This window comes from Centruroides sculpturatus, unplaced genomic scaffold (assembly GCF_000671375.1).
Source record: "Centruroides sculpturatus isolate CEXI.00-Female unplaced genomic scaffold, Cexi_2.0 scaffold1238, whole genome shotgun sequence".
NCBI classification, from domain to species: Eukaryota; Metazoa; Arthropoda; class Arachnida; order Scorpiones; family Buthidae; genus Centruroides; species Centruroides sculpturatus.
The window spans coordinates 202,004-228,617 of record NW_019385448.1 but is presented as its reverse complement, the minus strand read 5'-3'; the positions used below and the strand labels follow the sequence as shown (position 1 = coordinate 228,617).

Sequence of the window (26,614 nt, the reverse complement as noted above, 5' to 3'; positions counted from 1 at the left end):
TTATTGCAGGATTTCAAAAATAATCTGCAGAAATTTACTGCTATGTGCTTGCAATCATATACAATTTTTTTCACACTCGCCTACACACACAACAGTTTTTCTGCTCTCAAATCTTTTTTGATGATTTGATGACATAGATGTTTGTTAACTATGAATTACAAAGGCTATTTTTAAATAAGGTCCGTTTTTTAATAAGAACAAAAATACTGTAAATGTTATTAAAATATATTTTTTCCCATATTCTATATACTTTTATCTACTTTTCTACATATTTTCCATTTTTGTTCAAACATTTATCATACCGCTCAACAATTTTTTGAATTCCAACTTCAAAGAAATCTGCCGCCTGTGAAAAAGTCGACTCCATGACTGCAGTTTTCACTTCTTCGTTGTTGTTGAACCGTTGGCCACCGAAAAATTCCTTTAAGTATCGAAACAAATGAAAATCATTGGGTGTAAGGTCTGGACTGTAAGGTGGATGATCCAGTTGTACCCATCCAAAAGAACTGATTAGACCTTGTGTTTGTGCAGAAACGTGTGGCTTTTCATTGTCACGGAGCAACATCACACAGGAAGACAGTAGACCAAACTGCTTGTTTTGTACGGCATGCCGGAATTTTCTCAAGGTCACACAATATGCATCAGAATTCATTGTTGTGCCTCTTGGCATAAAGTAGACTAACAAAATCCCTTTCCTGTCCCAAAAGACAGTTGCCATAATTTTCCATGCTGAAATGGACTATTTGGCTTTCACTGTGGTTGGCGAAGATGTGTGTCCCATTCCATTGACTGCTGCTTGGACTCGGGAGTCATGAGACACCAAAGTCTCATCTCCTGTAACAATGTGGTCCAACAATTCATCTCCTTCAGATCGTATTGAGTCAAAAGCTATAAAGCACTGCCCAATCTTTTTGTTTTGTGATTGTCAGAAAACAGTCTTGGAACTCACCAAGAACACAATTTTCGATAATTCAGTTTCTCCGAAACAATGGTATACAAAACTGATCTTGAAACCTGTGGAAATTCAATTGGTAACATTGAAATTGCGAATCGTCGGTCCTCTTGAATTTTGTTATCCACATCACACACCAAATCTTCAGAAATCAGAGAAGGTCAGCCAGGGCATACCTCATCATGCACATTAACATGCCCTTCCTTGAACATTCTCACCCACTTTCGAACTTTACTGTCACTCATAGCACTTCACAAATCTGATGGTAAATTTCCACTGCTGCCGAGTTTCTTGCACTCAAGAATCGAATAACAGATCGTATTTCACAGTCAGTGGGCGACTCAATTTTATCAATTATTATAAACTTTACAGCTCAGCACACAGACAGATGATACAGCTGCAAATGGTGTCTAAACATATGCAAAGCATGCTCGGAGCAGACGCAACTACACACTATCGTATTCGCACGTCATTCTCACTTTCATTCACAAACGGACCTTATTTAAAAAATAGCCCTTGTACTTAATGACATGGCAGTCTGAAAGTTGCTAAGACCTTGTATGCTTGTCTTTGTAAGATAGCCTGGGGTGCAATATTACCTTCAACAATTTAAATGTTTTCAGGTTTATTTTGTGCCTTAAAAAATATGGAAATTTTTTAGGGCACAAATATTTTCTAGTCCTTTTGTCATTTATTTTTAGCTGAATTCCTTTCACATTAGTCCACACTATTAGAAAGTTTGAAGGGGTATGTGTGGGAGCCTGGTCAAGGACATTGTTCTAGAAACATGATCTCACGAACTAAATAATATATGACATTAAATATGACACATACAGCGGAGACATATTACAGAATTTTTCACAATCATCAAATTCAAGGAATAGCAATTACATGCACTATAATTACAAATGAAAAAAAATCAGCAGAAAATTTCCACCTTACACATGTGAATGTGTTTAAAATAAAGTGTATGTGATCACAAGTTAAATGTAATTAAAACTAGACACTGTTCAAATTTTAATGGCATCAAAAAAAAAAATACTGTAAACAACATGAAGTAGACATATTAAACTATTGCATATAGTTATCAGATTAATGTGAAAACGTCATATATAAAAATGTATTTTTAGGCTACCAATCAAGATTTTACATCTTTGCATACTGTAAATTAATTTATTTTGTGCTTCATATTTACTTATGAAAAATTATTTGAATTTCTAGAATTCAATAGAATTTTCTTTAAAGTAAAATAAAGTATGCTTTCTTTGTTTTTAAGCGTTCAAAATTGCTGCATTTTATAATTGATTATAAATGTTATAAATGTCTTTTGAAGATACAGAAGATACAGTCATACCCCGGACTTACGCGATAGGTGGGACCGCGCGATAACCGCGTAAGTCGGGGTATAATTTTGCATATAAATACATACAAATTATTTTTAATTGGGACCGGAGACTAAAGAAAACAATAATTTAGAAAAAAATGTTTAATAAAATCTTAGATAATACATACGTGTAACAAATTATATTATTATACAATTTTTCACATTAACTTGATTATCACACCATAATTTTAACATTGTTTCCATCTCAGCGATAATACCGTGATGTTTACAAATGATGCATGAATTTAAAGATTGAGCATTTTTTACAGCTTTGAGAATTTTTTCTTTATCTTTTATAATTGTTCTGACCGTCGATTCCGGTAGATCAAACTTCTTTGCCAATTCACAAATTTTCATTTTTGTATCGAAGTCTTTAATAATGTTAACTTTACATTCCAAAGATAAAGTTTTTCTTTTCTTGTTTGATGCAGAAGAATCAGTTCTACTTCGTTTGGATGACATAGTAGAGTGTTAAGATTAATCATATTCGTTATTGTAAACCGCGCTTAAGTTAGGCGCCATCTGTTCATTTCTTTTGTATGTCCGACGATCAAAAGACCGCTTGGGATCGAGTCTGTTTATAATTTGAAAGGTAATCTTGTCAGTTGTATATACAAAAGGTAAATTGTTTACAAAATGAGTCTTTGTTTATTATCTGATAAATGTATACTTTTTTCGTCAATTGTTCACGATTGCAGATGCCTTTGTGTAAAATCCAAGTAGGATGTATGTAAGCTAATAAATGTTCTCGTTAATCTTATCTCACCATTTGGTTCGTTTACGGTTACAAGAAATCACCACATAGAGTGAATATAACAAACAGAAATAAATTTCGCAAAATAAATTGTAGCTATGCGTCGATTCCGCACGACACGTCCGAACACGTAAGCTGGACAATAGTGTGGGGGGTGAATAATCAAGAGTTGCGTGGCGCTCAAACAAAAGATGAATCGACGAGATTTGAAAATCACGTAAGTCTGGGTATGACTGTACTTAATTTAACTCTTAGCTGCTTTGATATTTATTTTCTTGTGCATTATTATAAAAACACTCTTTTCCTTGAAATCATTTTCTTCTTGACATTTAATTCACAGATATAATGCTTATTAAATATGTGAATTACCTTTATCTCTGGATGTTATTCCATCGCAATACTTTATATTCCAATTTATAGAGAAATGTTTATGACATAAGTATATGATCATAATTTTGAATCTTTTTCCATAGACTAACTTCTAGTGGAAAATCTTGTATAACAAAGCATAATTCTGTTTAATCTTTATTGAATATTAAAAAAGTTACTTTTTATGTTAGCTCCATCATAACTTAATATTCATCTCAGATAATTTAAAACCTTCTTTAATACATTTCTTTCTTTATTTTTTATAGGAAGCACAAAATGCCTCACTTCCAGATGAAGATGATGACGATCTTTGAGAATGATAAATTATTCTTTAACTTGTTAAAAATTTATAAGAGCAAAGTATATTCTAGAAATCTGATGTTTTTTCTTTTTTGTACAGTAAATTGATGTGTGATTTTAATTTTCACAAAACAAATGGATTGTTTAAATTTAGAATGTCTTCAATCTTAAATTAGAACTTCACATAAATCTTATTTTTTGGTTATGTACAGAAATAAATTTTGGAGATAATTTGTAAAGAAGACACAAATTTAATCTTAACCTGTCAGTATAGTTTGAAAATATCAATCTCTACATTTAATGCCTTTAATTAAAATATGCAAATCTAAAAATTGTCTAAATTTCCCTTGTAAAGCTTATCAAAACATTAATATGTGCTACACTGCATAGGTTTATATTTAAGAAGAAAAACTCAATAGTAAACTGTTTTAAATTTGTCAAATATCAGAATTGAATGAGAAAATAAATGGTTTAGTATGGCTGATTTTTTTGTGTTAGTTTGTATGTTAATTCAGAAGAGAAACAATTTCATTGAAACAGATTATATGTGTATGTATATAAATATATATAAATACATTAGATTTGTGAATTTTAATCTAAATATTCACAAAGTTTTCCTAACACTAAAAGTAAAAATAAGCATTTTCTAATTAGATCTTTTCAATTAAGTATTCTATAAACTTGTAATATGTTATATATGGTAATTATCTTTGTTGTTTACTAATATAAATGCTTTATTTAAAAATACAAATGCTTTTATTTCAACAAAAATTTTAAGAAATTTAATTTTAGAAACATAAATTCCAGTTGAGAAAAGATAATAGTAGATAATTTTTCCATCTCTAAATCTTTTCTTTTCATGTGTATGTGCACATTTGTATGATTGGTAGTTTTATATATCTGATGTTTGTATTTATGGGTTCTAAATACTGTTAATTCATTGCATTGCTGCTGTTTTTAAGAGTGAAATTGTATGAAATGTATAAATTCAAATATTTTTCAATAAAATTTAAATTAATATTTCTGTTGTGTGATTATGATGAATAATGCAGATAGTTATCTGTCTGCGGCTATCATTTAATATTGCCATGCCTTCCTTGAGTTACTTGCATGAAATTTGTTTTAAAAAAATGCAGAATACTGGTCAAAATTTAACAAAAACTATAAATTCAAATGTCAAAATATTAGTTTGGTGTCTTATGTCAATTTTTTAATGGACACTATCAACCCAAAGGGGTAAAAATTAGTTTTAGATGCAAAAAAAAATACTAGGAATTAATGAGCTTTGCTTTATTTATTGAAAAATAAAACTAAATTCAAGGGGCATTCAAAAAAATTTTAGTGGATAAAACAAAAATAATTTTTTTTTCAAAATAATGTTCCTTACACTCTACAATCTAAAAAATAATCAAAAGCACTCAGGCTAACATTTAATTTTCAGTGGAGTTGATTTTTAACCTTTGGAAATAGTCACAGGATTCCAGATCAGGCAAATATGGTGACTGGGATAATAACTATGTTCTGGCTTCTAAAAAATTGTTTAAGCAGTTGCGTGTACTGGTGCATTGTCATAGTACCACAAGACATTATTCTCCTGATTTTAGATGTTTTTTCTCTCCGGTTCTCTAACACCTTTGGAACACATTGTCGTATATCATTCAGCATTTATTCTTCTATTTTAAAGTAATTGTTATATATGCATTCTACAAAAATATGTGCAGCCATGTTTTTATCAGCATTTCATGTTTATGTAATCTTTGTTGGTGGTGGTTCATTCCCTCATACACACAACTCTAGGTTGTCCCTGCCCCGCCAAATGGCACTGCAGAGTGGTTCATTCATTGAAGAGTTGGATTGACTCTTGGATATATTACTATGGTCAAAAACCAACTTTCACCATCTGTATGTCAATGACAGATTTTAAGACACCATCTGAAAACTTAAAGCTTGAAGTGGCACCAATTAACTTGCCTCAATTTGCTTAGAAGTCAACAAATGAATGATCCATCAGGCACATCTCTTACTAACCTTCAAATGATCAAGCTAAGATTTTTTGTAAGATCTCAGAATCCCAGGATGGTTATTTCTTTACCTGTATTTAATTTCCAGTAATTGAAATGTGTTTGTGTGAAAAATGCAGTATTTTCTGTTGGTCAAAAGTGAATTTCAAAGTAGTAAATCTTTTGAATCAATATGACAAACTAGGATAAGTTTTTAAATACTTAATTAATATAATTTAAGTAATACTAATGTTACATTTAGGCATATATTATAATTAAATACATATAAATTCCCCTGCCAAGCATGATGGAGTACTTTCTTTGAGAAAGTAGAGATTGAAGAATTGAGAAGAAGAGTAAGATTTCAAGAAGGGTAGCTAATTGTTCTACAAATTAATAAGTTAAGTTGAAGCATAGTTAATACGTGATAATACATTTTAAATAACAGGCTTGTTAGATCGTTACTTCCGATTGGATAATAGAACATCACGTGGTCACTATAAAAAGTTTTTTTTTTGTTGAAGCAACATGATGTGGCTTTTAAAGTTTAATTTAATGAAGTAAGTTTAAAATATGCCATTTGCCAAAATATTTTAAAATGTAACTTCAAGGGAAATTGTCATTAAGCATGAATTAAATGAGGTCACTGATGTCGCTGCAATGTAAGTGCAATCACTGATCCAAAATAGATAAAACATTTACTCTATAGCTAATATTTCTGCAAAATAAGTAGCCTATATGTTCCATCAGAATATAAATGAATTAACCAAAATTTCATCTGGATTGGATGAGTTATAAGGAATTCTCACACACACAGAGATGACTGCTTTTATATTATTAAGTTTTAAATAAATACCTTATATCTGCGCAGATAAGATGAGGTATAAATTTTTGTAAAAGTTTTATAGTTTTAGTATATATCTGTCCTATAAGACGACCCTCAAACTATCAATGGCCTATGAATTTAGTTTAGATCAACGATCATCATCTGGATAATAACACTGTATAGCATATACAGAATTATTTCTTATTCATAATTTTTTGAAAGAACTTCAAATTTTATTTTCTTGCATCTGGCAGCACTGCCTTGCGATTGTTGCAAACATTCACACTGATTCGGATAGTGACTTTGACTATTCACAAAAACGTCATATGAGCTATTCTATTTTGTGGACATACCGTACTCTCTACCAGTAAATAATTATGGTTTGTCAGTTTTCTATAATGGTCTTAATTTATATAAATTTCAATCGAATTTTTTTTCTATCTGTCCTATAAGACGACCCTGGATTTTGAGGGTCTTTTTTAATGATTCAACTATTATCTTATCTGTGCAGATATACAGTATTTATATAAGACATTTAATTTCTTTAAAATTTATTGTGCATGTTTGGTAACTTTAGAAAGAAAATATAAACATTTCTTAAATAAATAATACATGTTTAGTAGATAATGCCTTTTTTTCAATAATTTGAAATTATTATTGGCAACACTTAAACAACCTTACTGTAAAAGATACTAGAAATGTAAGCTTGTAAAGAGCCACCAGATGGCCAAGACAGTTAATGTGCCAGTCTACCACTCTGAAGACCCAGGATCAAATCCAGGTGAGTGAACCTATAAATTTTTCACAAGCATTCAATACCAGATGTGGTTGTTCCTGTGTCTCACCACTCAGCCAAACCCATGATGACTATGATTAAAAAAGGTCTCTTAGTGTTCGCAGGGTAGAAACTACTCATGCTTTGATCCTTATTTGAAAGAATGGATAAATCTTTATTCAAGAGTTGCAGTTGTTTGAGATGACAGGAAGTAGAACTGCAATGATCGTGCATCTGTAAAGGGTTCAGTTTGATTTTGAGGATATTATGCTACAAATCCCTCTTTGAATCTGAGAGGGAATTTTCTGCTGTTGAACTTTTACCACTAAACTGCAAGCTAGGTTTAATGAAGTATCAGTTGTACTGTACACTATGTCATTTCACTAGAACTTTGGACTATTGTCAAAGGTAAGCAGCCTTTTAGCATATATATTCTCAAAATATCATTGTGCAGTATAATTATGACAATTTATGAATGTTTGTGTCATTTGGTTATTATTCATTTAATTTACAATGATTTAATGACATTAATCATAAATTATTTCCAAAGGTCATTTGGTCTGACGAGTTAGAATCTCTCCTCTTCCAGAAAGATGGGTGTATATGGATACACAGAGAATCACATGAAGTGTCATCCATTGTGCATTCTGCCCAAAGTCCAAGCTTCCAGAGACAGTGTGATGGTCTGGGGATACTTAATGTTTGGCCTAGGCCCAGTGATCATAGCATTATTAATGAGAGAAGGTAGGACCATAGCATTCATAACTATTTTCTTATAAATTACTTATTAGTCGTCAGTGGTCCAAACATTACTATAGTTAACAATAAAACCTGGGAAATTTTTATAATTTTCCAAGTTTTTGGGATGATGTATTCTAGGAAGTCAAAATTGATCATAGATCAAATATTAATTCCATTTAAAAAATTTGAAGATTATAAATAAGAAATGAAAGTGAATAATGCATACTTTTTAGCTAGTTAAATTGCATTATATAATATAAACCTTAATTATTTCAGTGCAACAATGCATCAACAACAGTTTACAGAATAAATCAAAACTAAAAAGTTTAAAGACATGTCAAAATGTTTACTTACCCAAATATCTTTTAATCGATTCTGACTTTGAATAACTCATTGAAACAGAATAAAGTGTAAAATGATTTTTTATAAAATTTTTTAGGACAAATATACTTGACTTCTTGCACTAATCCAGTCATACTCAAACTACAACCTACCAAATTTCTATGTGCAGCCCATAACACTCATACTAAGTACTTTTTTTTAACTTTGGCAATTTGGCAAAAGTTTTTAAAACCTGGAGATGCTGGCAACTCTTAACCAGTTGTTTTAGTTGCATAACAATAACAATAGGTACAGTTTTGTTTATTATTACTTTGTGTTTCAGATATACTGAACTGATGAGTGACTGTTTTAAACCATGTTGTGCATCAAAATTATTTGATTATCCACAATGGCAGGAGTGTCTTCAAAATACAAATGAAAAGTATGGAAGAAAATAGTGTTTCAAGACAGTTGAAAAGAAGCATATTTTGTTGCTCTAAATAAACACTGTTTGGCAAGTTGTTTGATTTGTTGCAAAAATGTAATAATAAAAAAATATATAGCATTATTCATCATTATACGACAAAATACAGATCATTTAGTGACACTTCCTCGGGCCTTCAATAAGATGTGGAAAGTTAACTTTCTGTAAGAAGTCATTGCAACAAGAACAAAGTGTTATTCCAGTGGCAGTGACAAGACCATCATATGAAATTTGTTACTTACATTGTAAATATCTGAAACCATTATTGATCTAGAGGTTGTGAAGGAATGTTTCATCAATGCTTCTACTGTATTTTTTGATAATTTTAGCAAAACCAAATAATATCACAATCTAAAATAAATGCAGCTTTGATTCTACCTGAGTTAATGTATTGAAGATATTGCAAAACACGTTTCTGATCACATCATAAATTTGAAAAATTGTAAATGTTTTAGCTTGGCCCTGACATTGGCGTTTGACCCTGGCACAGACATTTTGGCAACACCACAATGTTCCATTTTCATTAGATACTGTACTGAACAAATTTGATTCATGAAGATCTTTTGAAATTTTTTTTCTTATGGCAAATCAAACCAGAGAGAGCATTTCAATATTATTAATACTTTTATGGAGAATTAGCTGTTACCCGCGATTTTGCCTGCGAAAATTTTGCAAGCAAACCCCATTTATATTTAGTATTTTAACAACCATAGTAATTGTTATATAACACCTACCGCCGAGAATGATGAGAATTGCCAAGAATCAAACGAACTATTTTCAATTTGATCAATTTTCTGGGACGTNGCTATTTAAGAAAGCTTGCAATCTATGATGTATTTATTAAAATTTTTTAATAGTAAATAACTTCTTAACTTAATTTTTTTTTATTTAGTATTATGACATCAGTGCTAAGAGCAACTATAATTTTGAAAAGCCATTCTTATGGTTGGCAAGAAAATTAGTTGGTGATTCTAATCTAGAATTTGTTGCAATGCCAGCTTTAGCTCCACCTGAAGTTACTATGGATCCAGAATTGCGAGAAAAACTTGAAAATGACATGAAGGTAAAGTTTGTTATGAATTTTGGAGTTAACATATATATCTATTAATTCATGAGACCTTTAATAAGATCACATAACTTAACAATATTAGTATTAACTTTGGATTGCTGTTAATCTGCAATCACACAAACTAGGGAAAATTTTCTGTGCCTGCTTGTTTTCTTGTAGGCATTTTTGCCAAATTGACTTAGCTGTGCTTCAATATCTTCACGCTACATGCTATCCATCTGTGATTTCAGTTGAAAAACTTTTTTCCTCTTATTGCAGGATTTCAAAAATAATCTGCAGAAATTTACTGCTATGTGCTTGCAATCATATACAATTTTTTTCACACTCGCCTACACACACAACAGTTTTTCTGCTCTCAAATCTTTTTTGATGATTTGATGACATAGATGTTTGTTAACTATGAATTACAAAGGCTATTTTTAAATAAGGTCCGTTTTTTAATAAGAACAAAAATACTGTAAATGTTATTAAAATATATTTTTTCCCATATTCTATATACTTTTATCTACTTTTCTACATATTTTCCATTTTTGTTCAAACATTTATCATACCGCTCAACAATTTTTTGAATTCCAACTTCAAAGAAATCTGCCGCCTGTGAAAAAGTCGACTCCATGACTGCAGTTTTCACTTCTTCGTTGTTGTTGAACCGTTGGCCACCGAAAAATTCCTTTAAGTATCGAAACAAATGAAAATCATTGGGTGTAAGGTCTGGACTGTAAGGTGGATGATCCAGTTGTACCCATCCAAAAGAACTGATTAGACCTTGTGTTTGTGCAGAAACGTGTGGCTTTTCATTGTCACGGAGCAACATCACACAGGAAGACAGTAGACCAAACTGCTTGTTTTGTACGGCATGCCGGAATTTTCTCAAGGTCACACAATATGCATCAGAATTCATTGTTGTGCCTCTTGGCATAAAGTAGACTAACAAAATCCCTTTCCTGTCCCAAAAGACAGTTGCCATAATTTTCCATGCTGAAATGGACTATTTGGCTTTCACTGTGGTTGGCGAAGATGTGTGTCCCATTCCATTGACTGCTGCTTGGACTCGGGAGTCATGAGACACCAAAGTCTCATCTCCTGTAACAATGTGGTCCAACAATTCATCTCCTTCAGATCGTATTGAGTCAAAAGCTATAAAGCACTGCCCAATCTTTTTGTTTTGTGATTGTCAGAAAACAGTCTTGGAACTCACCAAGAACACAATTTTCGATAATTCAGTTTCTCCGAAACAATGGTATACAAAACTGATCTTGAAACCTGTGGAAATTCAATTGGTAACATTGAAATTGTGAATCGTCGGTCCTCTTGAATTTTGTTATCCACATCACACACCAAATCTTCAGAAATCAGAGAAGGTCAGCCAGGGCATACCTCATCATGCACATTAACATGCCCTTCCTTGAACATTCTCACCCACTTTCGAACTTTACTGTCACTCATAGCACTTCACAAATCTGATGGTAAATTTCCACTGCTGCCGAGTTTCTTGCACTCAAGAATCGAATAACAGATCGTATTTCACAGTCAGTGGGCGACTCAATTTTATCAATTATTATAAACTTTACAGCTCAGCACACAGACAGATGATACAGCTGCAAATGGTGTCTAAACATATGCAAAGCATGCTCGGAGCAGACGCAACTACACACTATCGTATTCGCACGTCATTCTCACTTTCATTCACAAACGGACCTTATTTAAAAAATAGCCCTTGTACTTAATGACATGGCAGTCTGAAAGTTGCTAAGACCTTGTATGCTTGTCTTTGTAAGATAGCCTGGGGTGCAATATTACCTTCAACAATTTAAATGTTTTCAGGTTTATTTTGTGCCTTAAAAAATATGGAAATTTTTTAGGGCACAAATATTTTCTAGTCCTTTTGTCATTTATTTTTAGCTGAATTCCTTTCACATTAGTCCACACTATTAGAAAGTTTGAAGGGGTCTGTGTGGGAGCCTGGTCAAGGACATTGTTCTAGAAACATGATCTCACGAACTAAATAATATATGACATTAAATATGACACATACAGCGGAGACATATTACAGAATTTTTCACAATCATCAAATTCAAGGAATAGCAATTACATGCACTATAATTACAAATGAAAAAAAATCAGCAGAAAATTTCCACCTTACACATGTGAATGTGTTTAAAATAAAGTGTATGTGATCACAAGTTAAATGTAATTAAAACTAGACACTGTTCAAATTTTAATGGCATCAAAAAAAAAAATACTGTAAACAACATGAAGTAGACATATTAAACTATTGCATATAGTTATCAGATTAATGTGAAAACGTCATATATAAAATGTATTTTTAGGCTACCAATCAAGATTTTACATCTTTGCATACTGTAAATTAATTTATTTTGTGCTTCATATTTACTTATGAAAAATTATTTGAATTTCTAGAATTCAATAGAATTTTCTTTAAAGTAAAATAAAGTATGCTTTCTTTGTTTTTAAGCGTTCAAAATTGCTGCATTTTATAATTGATTATAAATGTTATAAATGTCTTTTGAAGATACAGAAGATACAGTCATACCCCGGACTTACGCGATAGGTGGGACCGCGCGATAACCGCGTAAGTCGGGGTATAATTTTGCATATAAATACATACAAATTATTTTTAATTGGGACCGGAGACTAAAGAAAACAATAATTTAGAAAAAAATGTTTAATAAAATCTTAGATAATACATACGTGTAACAAATTATATTATTATACAATTTTTCACATTAACTTGATTATCACACCATAATTTTAACATTGTTTCCATCTCAGCGATAATACCGTGATGTTTACAAATGATGCATGAATTTAAAGATTGAGCATTTTTTACAGCTTTGAGAATTTTTTCTTTATCTTTTATAATTGTTCTGACCAACGATTTCAGTAAATCAAACTTCTTTGCCAATTCACAAATTTTCATTTTTGTATCAAAGTCTTTAATAATGTTAACTTTACATTCCAAAGATAAAGTTTTTCTTTTCTTCTTTGATGCAGAAGAATCAGTTCTACTTCGTTTGGATGACATACTAGAGTGTTAAGATTAATCATATTTGTTATTGTAAACCGCGCTTAAGTTAGGCGCCATCTATTCATTTCTTTTGTATGTCCGACGATCAAAAGACTGCTTGGGATAGAGTCTGTTTATAATTTGAAAGGTAATGTTGTCAGTTGTATATACAAAAAGTAAATTGTTTACAAAATGAGTCTTTGTTTATTATCTGATAAATGTATACTTTTTTCGTCAATTGTTCACGATTGCAGATGCCTTTGTGTAAAATCCAAGTAGGATGTATGTAAGCTAATAAATGTTCTCGTTAATCTTATCTCACCATTTGGTTCGTTTACGGTTACAAGAAATCACCACATAGAGTGAATATAACAAACAGAAATAAATTTCGCAAAATAAATTGTAGCTATGCGTCGATTCCGCACGACACGTCCGAACACGTAAGCTGGACAATAGTGTGGGGGGTGAATAATCAAGAGTTGCGTGGCGCTCAAACAAAAGATGAATCGACGAGATTTGAAAATCACGTAAGTCTGGGTATGACTGTACTTAATTTAACTCTTAGCTGCTTTGATATTTATTTTCTTGTGCATTATTATAAAAACACTCTTTTCCTTGAAATCATTTTCTTCTTGACATTTAATTCACAGATATAATGCTTATTAAATATGTGAATTACCTTTATCTCTGGATGTTATTCCATCGCAATACTTTATATTCCAATTTATAGAGAAATGTTTATGACATAAGTATATGATCATAATTTTGAATCTTTTTCCATAGACTAACTTCTAGTGGAAAATCTTGTATAACAAAGCATAATTCTGTTTAATCTTTATTGAATATTAAAAAAGTTACTTTTTATGTTAGCTCCATCATAACTTAATATTCATCTCAGATAATTTAAAACCTTCTTTAATACATTTCTTTCTTTATTTTTTATAGGAAGCACAAAATGCCTCACTTCCAGATGAAGATGATGACGATCTTTGAGAATGATAAATTATTCTTTAACTTGTTAAAAATTTATAAGAGCAAAGTATATTCTAGAAATCTGATGTTTTTTCTTTTTTGTACAGTAAATTGATGTGTGATTTTAATTTTCACAAAACAAATGGATTGTTTAAATTTAGAATGTCTTCAATCTTAAATTAGAACTTCACATAAATCTTATTTTTTGGTTATGTACAGAAATAAATTTTGGAGATAATTTGTAAAGAAGACACAAATTTAATCTTAACCTGTCAGTATAGTTTGAAAATATCAATCTCTACATTTAATGCCTTTAATTAAAATATGCAAATCTAAAAATTGTCTAAATTTCCCTTGTAAAGCTTATCAAAACATTAATATGTGCTACACTGCATAGGTTTATATTTAAGAAGAAAAACTCAATAGTAAACTGTTTTAAATTTGTCAAATATCAGAATTGAATGAGAAAATAAATGGTTTAGTATGGCTGATTTTTTTGTGTTAGTTTGTATGTTAATTCAGAAGAGAAACAATTTCATTGAAACAGATTATATGTGTATGTATATAAATATATATAAATACATTAGATTTGTGAATTTTAATCTAAATATTCACAAAGTTTTCCTAACACTAAAAGTAAAAATAAGCATTTTCTAATTAGATCTTTTCAATTAAGTATTCTATAAACTTGTAATATGTTATATATGGTAATTATCTTTGTTGTTTACTAATATAAATGCTTTATTTAAAAATACAAATGCTTTTATTTCAACAAAAATTTTAAGAAATTTAATTTTAGAAACATAAATTCCAGTTGAGAAAAGATAATAGTAGATAATTTTTCCATCTCTAAATCTTTTCTTTTCATGTGTATGTGCACATTTGTATGATTGGTAGTTTTATATATCTGATGTTTGTATTTATGGGTTCTAAATACTGTTAATTCATTGCATTGCTGCTGTTTTTAAGAGTGAAATTGTATGAAATGTATAAATTCAAATATTTTTCAATAAAATTTAAATTAATATTTCTGTTGTGTGATTATGATGAATAATGCAGATAGTTATCTGTCTGCGGCTATCATTTAATATTGCCATGCCTTCCTTGAGTTACTTGCATGAAATTTGTTTTAAAAAAATGCAGAATACTGGTCAAAATTTAACAAAAACTATAAATTCAAATGTCAAAATATTAGTTTGGTGTCTTATGTCAATTTTTTAATGGACACTATCAACCCAAAGGGGTAAAAATTAGTTTTAGATGCAAAAAAAAATACTAGGAATTAATGAGCTTTGCTTTATTTATTGAAAAATAAAACTAAATTCAAGGGGCATTCAAAAAAATTTTAGTGGATAAAACAAAAATAATTTTTTTTTCAAAATAATGTTCCTTACACTCTACAATCTAAAAAATAATCAAAAGCACTCAGGCTAACATTTAATTTTCAGTGGAGTTGATTTTTAACCTTTGGAAATAGTCACAGGATTCCAGATCAGGCAAATATGGTGACTGGGATAATAACTATGTTCTGGCTTCTAAAAAATTGTTTAAGCAGTTGCGTGTACTGGTGCATTGTCATAGTACCACAAGACATTATTCTCCTGATTTTAGATGTTTTTTCTCTCCGGTTCTCTAACACCTTTGGAACACATTGTCGTATATCATTCAGCATTTATTCTTCTATTTTAAAGTAATTGTTATATATGCATTCTACAAAAATATGTGCAGCCATGTTTTTATCAGCATTTCATGTTTATGTAATCTTTGTTGGTGGTGGTTCATTCCCTCATACACACAACTCTAGGTTGTCCCTGCCCCGCCAAATGGCACTGCAGAGTGGTTCATTCATTGAAGAGTTGGATTGACTCTTGGATATATTACTATGGTCAAAAACCAACTTTCACCATCTGTATGTCAATGACAGATTTTAAGACACCATCTGAAAACTTAAAGCTTGAAGTGGCACCAATTAACTTGCCTCAATTTGCTTAGAAGTCAACAAATGAATGATCCATCAGGCACATCTCTTACTAACCTTCAAATGATCAAGCTAAGATTTTTTGTAAGATCTCAGAATCCCAGGATGGTTATTTCTTTACCTGTATTTAATTTCCAGTAATTGAAATGTGTTTGTGTGAAAAATGCAGTATTTTCTGTTGGTCAAAAGTGAATTTCAAAGTAGTAAATCTTTTGAATCAATATGACAAACTAGGATAAGTTTTTAAATACTTAATTAATATAATTTAAGTAATACTAATGTTACATTTAGGCATATATTATAATTAAATACATATAAATTCCCCTGCCAAGCATGATGGAGTACTTTCTTTGAGAAAGTAGAGATTGAAGAATTGAGAAGAAGAGTAAGATTTCAAGAAGGGTAGCTAATTGTTCTACAAATTAATAAGTTAAGTTGAAGCATAGTTAATACGTGATAATACATTTTAAATAACAGGCTTGTTAGATCGTTACTTCCGATTGGATAATAGAACATCACGTGGTCACTATAAAAAGTTTTTTTTTTGTTGAAGCAACATGATGTGGCTTTTAAAGTTTAATTTAATGAAGTAAGTTTAAAATATGCCATTTGCCAAAATATTTTAAAATGTAACTTCAAGGGAAATTGTCATTAAGCATGAATTAAATGAGGTCACTGATGTCGCTGCAATGTAAGTGCAATCACTGATCCAAAATAGATAAAACATTTACTCTATAGCTAATATTTCTGCAAAATAAGTAGCCTATATGTTCCATCAGAATATAAATGAATTAACCAAAATTTCATCTGGATTGGATGAGTTATAAGGAATTCTCACACACACAGAGATGACTGCTTTTATATTATTAAGTTTTAAATAAATACCTTATATCTGCGCAGATAAGATGAGGTATAAATTTTTGTAAAAGTTTTATAGTTTTAGTATATATCTGTCCTATAAGACGACCCTCAAACTATCAATGGCCTATGAATTTAGTTTAGATCAACGATCATCATCTGGATAATAACACTGTATAGCATATACAGAATTATTTCTTATTCATAATTTTTTGAAAGAACTTCAAATTTTATTTTCTTGCATCTGGCAGCACTGCCTTGCGATTGTTGCAAACATTCACACTGATTCGGATAGTGACTTTGACTATTCACAAAAACGTCATATGAGCTATTCTATTTTGTGGACATACCGTACTCTCTACCAGTAAATAATTATGGTTTGTCAGTTTTCTATAATGGTCTTAATTTATATAAATTTCAATCGAATTTTTTTTCTATCTGTCCTATAAGACGACCCTGGATTTTGAGGGTCTTTTTTAATGATTCAACTATTATCTTATCTGTGCAGATATACAGTATTTATATAAGACATTTAATTTCTTTAAAATTTATTGTGCATGTTTGGTAACTTTAGAAAGAAAATATAAACATTTCTTAAATAAATAATACATGTTTAGTAGATAATGCCTTTTTTTCAATAATTTGAAATTATTATTGGCAACACTTAAACAACCTTACTGTAAAAGATACTAGAAATGTAAGCTTGTAAAGAGCCACCAGATGGCCAAGACAGTTAATGTGCCAGTCTACCACTCTGAAGACCCAGGATCAAATCCAGGTGAGTGAACCTATAAATTTTTCACAAGCATTCAATACCAGATGTGGTTGTTCCTGTGTCTCACCACTCAGCCAAACCCATGATGACTATGATTAAAAAAGGTCTCTTAGTGTTCGCAGGGTAGAAACTACTCATGCTTTGATCCTTATTTGAAAGAATGGATAAATCTTTATTCAAGAGTTGCAGTTGTTTGAGATGACAGGAAGTAGAACTGCAATGATCGTGCATCTGTAAAGGGTTCAGTTTGATTTTGAGGATATTATGCTACAAATCCCTCTTTGAATCTGAGAGGGAATTTTCTGCTGTTGAACTTTTACCACTAAACTGCAAGCTAGGTTTAATGAAGTATCAGTTGTACTGTACACTATGTCATTTCACTAGAACTTTGGACTATTGTCAAAGGTAAGCAGCCTTTTAGCATATATATTCTCAAAATATCATTGTGCAGTATAATTATGACAATTTATGAATGTTTGTGTCATTTGGTTATTATTCATTTAATTTACAATGATTTAATGACATTAATCATAAATTATTTCCAAAGGTCATTTGGTCTGACGAGTTAGAATCTCTCCTCTTCCAGAAAGATGGGTGGATATGGATACACAGAGAATCACATGAAGTGTCATCCATTGTGCATTCTGCCCAAAGTCCAAGCTTCCAGAGACAGTGTGATGGTCTGGGGATACTTAATGTTTGGCCTAGGCCCAGTGATCATAGCATTATTAATGAGAGAAGGTAGGACCATAGCATTCATAACTATTTTCTTATAAATTACTTATTAGTCGTCAGTGGTCCAAACATTACTATAGTTAACAATAAAACCTGGGAAATTTTTATAATTTTCCAAGTTTTTGGGATGATGTATTCTAGGAAGTCAAAATTGATCATAGATCAAATATTAATTCCATTTAAAAAATTTGAAGATTATAAATAAGAAATGAAAGTGAATAATGCATACTTTTTAGCTAGTTAAATTGCATTATATAATATAAACCTTAATTATTTCAGTGCAACAATGCATCAACAACAGTTTACAGAATAAATCAAAACTAAAAAGTTTAAAGACATGTCAAAATGTTTACTTACCCAAATATCTTTTAATCGATTCTGACTTTGAATAACTCATTGAAACAGAATAAAGTGTAAAATGATTTTTTATAAAATTTTTTAGGACAAATATACTTGACTTCTTGCACTAATCCAGTCATACTCAAACTACAACCTACCAAATTTCTATGTGCAGCCCATAACACTCATACTAAGTACTTTTTTTTAACTTTGGCAATTTGGCAAAAGTTTTTAAAACCTGGAGATGCTGGCAACTCTTAACCAGTTGTTTTAGTTGCATAACAATAACAATAGGTACAGTTTTGTTTATTATTACTTTGTGTTTCAGATATACTGAACTGATGAGTGACTGTTTTAAACCATGTTGTGCATCAAAATTATTTGATTATCCACAATGGCAGGAGTGTCTTCAAAATACAAATGAAAAGTATGGAAGAAAATAGTGTTTCAAGACAGTTGAAAAGAAGCATATTTTGTTGCTCTAAATAAACACTGTTTGGCAAGTTGTTTGATTTGTTGCAAAAATGTAATAATAAAAAAATATATAGCATTATTCATCATTATACGACAAAATACAGATCATTTAGTGACACTTCCTCGGGCCTTCAATAAGATGTGGAAAGTTAACTTTCTGTAAGAAGTCATTGCAACAAGAACAAAGTGTTATTCCAGTGGCAGTGACAAGACCATCATATGAAATTTGTTACTTACATTGTAAATATCTGAAACCATTATTGATCTAGAGGTTGTGAAGGAATGTTTCATCAATGCTTCTACTGTATTTTTTGATAATTTTAGCAAAACCAAATAATATCACAATCTAAAATAAATGCAGCTTTGATTCTACCTGAGTTAATGTATTGAAGATATTGCAAAACACGTTTCTGATCACATCATAAATTTGAAAAATTGTAAATGTTTTAGCTTGGCCCTGACATTGGTGTTTGACCCTGGCACAGACATTTTGGCAACACCACAATGTTCCATTTTCATTAGATACTGTACTGAACAAATTTGATTCATGAAGATCTTTTGAAATTTTTTTTCTTATGGCAAATCAAACCAGAGAGAGCATTTCAATATTATTAATACTTTTATGGAGAATTAGCTGTTACCCGCGATTTTGCCTGCGAAAATTTTGCAAGCAAACCCCATTTATATTTAGTATTNATTTGAATTTAAAATGGTTCGAACATTTGGATGAAAAATAGAAATATATAAATATTTATATTCAGTATTTGTAATCGTTGCAAGCAAACCCCATTTATATTCAGTATTTCAACAACCATAGTAATTGTTATATAACACCTACTGCTGAGAATGACGAGAATTGCCGTGAATCAAACGAACTATTTTTGATTTGATCAATTTTCTGGAACGTTTACAATCGTTTCATAATCAAACCAATATGCAATAACAAATTTGAATTTAAAACGGTTCGAACATTTGGATGAAAAATCAAAATATATAAAAATATTTATAACAATGTCTGAAATGTTATTAATTTAATACACCTAAGTACTCGATGAAAACTAAATCCTCTCCCCCGCAAGGAAATTTCGAAAAATCCCTTCTTAGTGTGCATTGCCATGGCAGATCCCTACTAAAATGCAGATAAAAACAAAAAATCTCATCTAAAATAGTACAATAGAAGCCATTCTTCCAGTTAACCCTTAATACTCTCCCTCTCCCTCGGCGGGGAGATTTCGAAAAATCCCTTCTTAGTGTGCATTGCCATGGCAGATACCTACTAAAACACAGATAAATACAAAAAATCGCACCTAAAATAGTATAGTAGAAGCCATTCTTCCAGTTAACCCTTAATGCTCTCCCTCTCCCCCGCGGGGGAATTTCGAAAAATCCCTTCTTAGTGTGCGTTTCCATGACGTACCCTAACTTTCTACCAAATTTCACCTCTTTAGGTTAAGCGGTCTATTCTAGGCGATGATGAATCAGTGAGTCAGTCAGTCAGGACAAGCAATTTTATATATTTAGATAATAGTAATAATAAAAATTAGTTTGTGTATGTACTGATGGGTGTCCTTCAATGACCGGATCCAAAAACAATTTGCTTCCTATTAAAAAAGAAATACAATTTGACAAATTTCTAATTGCTTCACTAAATCATTTGCCAAAACTTTGTCCATGAAATACATGCTGCCATGATGAAAATATTCATAAATATAGTGAATTATGTTAAAGCACAAGAACTGAAGTACAGAAAATTCATGTGTCTCTTGGAAGAAATATAAGTATAGCAACATTCTTGTATATAGTTTGGGTACAATGGCTAAGCAGAGGAAAAGTTCTAGGTCTGTTTTTTCTTTATTGTTTTGTTATAAAAATAATTTTTTGCCGTAAAGTTCACGGCAAAATTGAAAACAATGGAGGGTGGTGGTGGTGTGTGTATTCTTTCTCTACATTACAAAAATCACAGTTTACAGGATGAAAATACTTTGTTCAGCATTTGTGAAACTTTATTTACTTTTGAAGAGAAATTAAGCATTTATTACCAGAAAACTATAAAATCATGTAAAATTATTTGGCTGTCTTATGCAAGGAATTTAAGGGCAATTTTAAGATTTAAGAAATGTTAAGAATTGTCTGTTGCTTGTAGAAAATCCCAGGCAATTGGAAATAGCAACTATTAGAGTAAGCTGCATTTGGATATGATTATACAAAGCTGTTCGACAAGTTAACTTCCAGATTTGCATGATTTTTTATTTTTAAAAAGGAGAGGAGTATGCAGAGTTTTAGAAATTAGTTCCTGACAAATATAAGACAGTACAAAAATATGCTATCTGATCCTCATGTTTTCAACCTGAGGATCAGGTGATCTTTGTGAATCATCCTGTTCTAAAATAAAATATGTAAAGAATATAGTGTATAGAAATTGGCTTACTGATTCTCAACTTCAAATATCACACTAATTTATAAGCATATGCTTGGTTACATAGGTTTTGAGTTTTATTCTTTAAATTATATTACGATGTACAGTGAGTGTACCGTGTAATTTGTGGTACAAGGGGAGAAAAAACGTCGAGTGTGGCTGCACTAAGCCCTTCAACTATTAGATCAACAATAAAAGGGAGGATTCAAGAATATTAGAAAATTTCAACTAAATATAACAAAAATTCAGAAGACACTTATGGAATATATGCAACTACACAATATATTATTTTTGTAATGTAATCCAGAGAAGAATTTTTTCAATAAAATGATCTTGCAAATTAAATATCTTTTATTAACAGGTTCCTGAAGAAGCTTTGAATGTTGTAACAGATAGTGTATGAGGTCTGTTCAAAAAATACGTGGACTGTTGTCATAAAACAATATGTACTTTATGTAGAAGTTACATGTCTGGGTTCCCTTCAAAGTACTTTCCTTCCCAACACACACACTTATCCCAACGGTGTTTCCACTTGTTGAAACAGGTCATCCTGTTTTTTTTTTCTTCCCGTCCTGGTACACTTCTTTTGTAATGTCCTTCAGTGCCTTCATCACATTTGGCTTAATCTCAGGAATCGTCCCAAATCATCCTTTCAAGGATCTTTTCAGTTTGGGGAACAAGAAAAAGTTACAAGGAACAAAGTCAGATGAGTAGAGGAGTGGGGAAGAACAGTGATCAAGTGTTTGGCCAAAAACTCACGAGTTCTGAAGGCTGGATGGGCTGGAGCATTGTCGTGATGGAGAAACCAGTCGCCACTCCTCCACATTTCTGCCTTTTGTGACGAATCGCATCCCTCAGACATTTCAAAATTTCAATGTAGTAAGTCTGGTTCACTGTGGAGCCTTGAGGGAGGTACTCGTGGTGAAAAACACCCTTAGCATCAAAGAAAACTGTCAGCATCACCTTGACATTGGATCAAACTTGGCGAGTTTTTTTGGATCTGTGGGACCACGTGAAACATGCCGTACGTTTTATAGAAACATCACCATAAGCTGTGTTGAGCATAGCAAATGTTTCAGTCACAGATTTTCCAACTTTAACACACAATTTCACAGCAAGTCCTTGCTCCATTAGGTCATTCATTCTGAAGTCCAACAAACGAAAAAAATCACACTTCGCTAAAAACCACATAGCTAATCAACAAATAAAGATATCTGTAATTGGGAAACGGCTTTATCACCAGACGATCTGTACAAACCTAGCGACACCAAGCTGATTCCCCTGGAAACAACTGGAACTGCGCAATTCAAACAGTTCATGTATTTTTTGAACAGACCTCGTACATCAGTGTTTCTCAACCTGTGGTCTATGATGATGGGACAGGTGGTCCTCAGATTGAACCAGTTTTAATTTGTCTAACTTTTTCAATTTGAACCAAACAAACTATTAAAAGTGAATCATCAACTTAATTATGTTTTCATATGTATTAAAAACATGCTTTTAGATTTTTTATAAATGGCACTGTATGTCCAAAATAGTTGGTACTGCATACATAGGTTTAAAATAATTTGGCTTACATAACTTAGTGGTCCAGAGAATTTTTTCAAATATTTCACTGGTCCTTGGGCTTAAAAAAGGTTGAGAAATGCTGGTGTACATTATTCAGACAAAATGAATGACATCAAATTGATGTAAAGGTCCACTTTTAGGACAAATTGATGCCATTATCTCACTTCTTCATGAAAACTAAGTGCACCTTATACATTTCAAATATATTTGAATAGTTGAGAGTTTAAGTCAAGAATAGAGAGGTTGCAGCCGACGTTTTCAATGCAAAAACGTGTATGTCGGACATTCAGCGCCACCTTCCTGTGAGCCTAGAAGTTTGACAATGGTGTTTCGAGCGTCGAGCATGATCCCACTGACGTTCCAAATGCCATTGTCAAACTTCTAGGCTCACAGGAAGGAGGCGCTGAACGTCCGACATACACGTTTTCACATTGAAAATGTCAGCCGCAACCTCTCTATTCAGTCTTTGAGTACAATACCAAATTCATGAGTTTATAAGGCTGAAAGCACAAGGCCCTAGGCTAAAACTAGCAATTTACTTCAATCTCTGATTTTCTACTATCTACTTGATTTCAATATTTTCATTTTTAAAGTAAGTAATATTTTAATTAATATTTTGATCAATTGGCCTTAATTCAAAAGCATTAAATAAGAATTATGAAACAAACTAAAAATAAGTGTATAAGATTAAATAAATACATTAGATCTTTATTATTTTGTTGACATATCTGTACAATGATTACAAATAGACAGATATGATCAAAATCTTCCACTTCTTTTCCTTCCCGTGTATTTAGTATCAGCTCGAACATCCCTGAAACAAAAAATATGTTGTTAATTCAAAACTTATCTTACATTTATTTAGATCGGGTCGCCAAAGTGGTCGATATAACATTGGGTGGGGTCAATTACCGAGCTTATCCATTTCACTGATTGTCAGTTAATAATAATTTTTGTAACAAATATACAATAAATGAAAAAAAATGCAAAGTTAAAAGAAATGTATTAAAATAGTAAGTACTTTGTTTTGCTTGCAACACAAACTTTTTGGTGGGGATCAATGCGGTTTCACAATCAAAAATGTTTGAGAACCTAATTTAGATCACAAATGTTTGTGATCTAAATCAAGGGTCGCCAAACTTATTTCGACTACCGCCCACTTTGAGATTAAAAAAAAATCTAGTGTCCCATATTTTTTAACTTATGCAGCAGATGGTAATGTAAAAAGTTTTCTTAAAAACAGTTAATGCATGTTTAAAATTATATTTGCAATATTGTACAGATGGGATAGATAGGGTGTGACCCATAATCCTATTACTAACTCATATTTAATCAATGAGCCTTCTACTGACCCCCTGAAAGCCTCCAGCGCCCACAAGGGGCGTTATCGACCACTTTGAGAAAGGATGATTTAAATGATAAAATATAATAATATAACTGCACTTAAGCTAAGTACATAATTTGTTAATATATATAATCTGTCCTTATGGACCGATTATATATATTAACAAAAAAGTTTGGTCCAAAAAATTTTATAATTTTCTGGACCAAACTTACAAAAGAGAAGAGAAAGGCTAAAGACGGAGAGGAAGACCAAATGCAGACTTCAAAGACAAGCAAGAAAGGACAAGGAGATACTAAAAGGAACATTTACATCTTGTGAAGTATGTAAACAAGAGAGGTCACATGAGAACTAATTATCTGAAGTTTTCACTGCCTGCAAGGCAACAATTTGTGAAAACAATGAGTAGAAACTACATTATCAATTACATATAAATTACAAATAGTAATAATTAAAATAAAGTGACATCATTTGTTTGAGATATAATATGACTATTATGAGGATATTGTTTTAATTGCCTACCTTTAGTCTATATTAGCCACAATCTTGTATTAAATTTAATAATTAATTTAGAATATTCTGAAAAAAATTAAAAATAAACTAATTGATCCAGAGCAGGACTCAAACCTACAACTCCTGCTTAGTGTGCAGATGCATTGCCACTTATGCTAAGGATATGTGGACCTCCATTCAATCTTCACTTCCAGAAAATTTAATGTTTAGAAATAAATAGATTGTTAAGCTGCCATTTTGTATTCCATCTTTAGTCCAATTTACGTATCCTCATAACTATTTTGCCATAATGTAGCTAAATTAAAATTAGTGGTATCATTTGTATGATCAATGTGAAATCAAAGAAGGGTACCAAGAATATATAGAACAGATTTGTCAGTGAAAACTAAAAGTAACAGACATTGGAGGAAGGACCACTGAATCTGGAACCTGATGTCTTTGAGTGCAAAGTACAGTGTGCAGAGAATCTGCAACTTATCAATCAAAAAAACCAAGAATTGATGAGACTTATTGGTGGTGACTTTAGGAGTTCCACTGACACTGACAACACTAACCACTTTTCAATTTCTCAGATGATTTGGCAAAAGAAGAAAAAGATCAGTTTTCCTTACTATTACAAAGAAAGTTAACACACAAAAATGCTGCAATGTTTGTACAATTGTCTTAAAACATTAGATACACAGGTAACATTCTACTGAAGATCATTAAATATCTGATATAACTAGCAACAGCCGATTAGTTTTGAAAAGATATAAGAGAAGGATGCATACTGTCACTACAGAGATCTTCAAATCCATACATAGAAGCCATTTTTAAAAAAAGCAAAATTAGATAATACAAAGATTGGTATGAAGATTGGAGGCAGAAACATCAAACTTTCATATGCCAACAACACAACATTACTTGCAAGAAGTAAGAAAGATCTAAAAACCTGATATTAAAAGTGAAAGAAAGTAAGATTAATTTTCACTTGAACATAAAAAAGATGAAAATCAGGAGCATAGCAAAGGATGGATGAGCAAAGAGTGATGATAAAGAAACTAAAATTGTTCAACAATGTAAATTCGTCTCTGTAATCCAAAACACACGCTTTGGTAGACGTATCTTACAGCAATTTCTGGTTAGCAAATTTAACTTTTACTTTTCATTGAACTACAAATATATTTCGGGTTGGTATAATATACTCCAACCCCTCTTCAGTGCTAGTTCAAATAAACAAAAAGTGTTAAAACATGACTATGTTATATTACATTAAATGAAACAAACCAAAAAACACTAAAAACACTTACATTTTTTCATTAAGTACACAACAAAAATTGTTTCTTATTTTGCTTTTTCACAAATTAGGAGGTAGGAGGGTAGACCGTTTACAAACATCAATTTATGTTTTAACTTAAATACTATGCATACCATATTAATATGTAAAATACAAAATAAAGATTGCTATAGTTTAACTCGAAGGAAAAATTGATACTAAGGACGGATGAATTCAACGTCTGTTCTCCAGATGTCCAGTCTGCAAGGTGGGGACTTTTCACTCCTCTATCCCCTGACCAAGTGATCTCTTCCCCTGGTTCTCCGAATTTATGACCATTGCAGATGTGGGGTTAAGGGGAGTGGTACACACAAACTTTTAAAAA

General features: G+C 31.4%; 1 protein-coding gene and 1 long non-coding RNA gene across 3 annotated transcripts in view; one reads left to right on the top strand and one right to left on the bottom strand.

The window, feature by feature from the left end:
* The first annotated feature begins 9,799 nt into the window (after positions 1 to 9,799).
* Positions 9,800 to 15,002, top strand: LOC111639112. Its single transcript, XR_002759013.1, has 2 exons — positions 9,800 to 9,969; positions 13,949 to 15,002. It is a non-coding gene; the product is annotated as an uncharacterized LOC111639112 (long non-coding RNA).
* An 8,799-nt stretch (positions 15,003 to 23,801) lies between these two features.
* Positions 23,802 to 26,614, bottom strand: part of LOC111639107 (probable 18S rRNA (guanine-N(7))-methyltransferase) — a 29,929-nt gene continuing 27,116 nt past the window's right edge. For both annotated transcript variants that reach the window (XM_023384885.1, XM_023384886.1), the window contains one exon: positions 23,802 to 23,933. In XM_023384885.1, the coding sequence (XP_023240653.1) occupies positions 23,879 to 23,933 (55 nt within the window). In that variant the 3' untranslated portion in view covers positions 23,802 to 23,878. The remainder of the gene's footprint in view (positions 23,934 to 26,614) is intronic.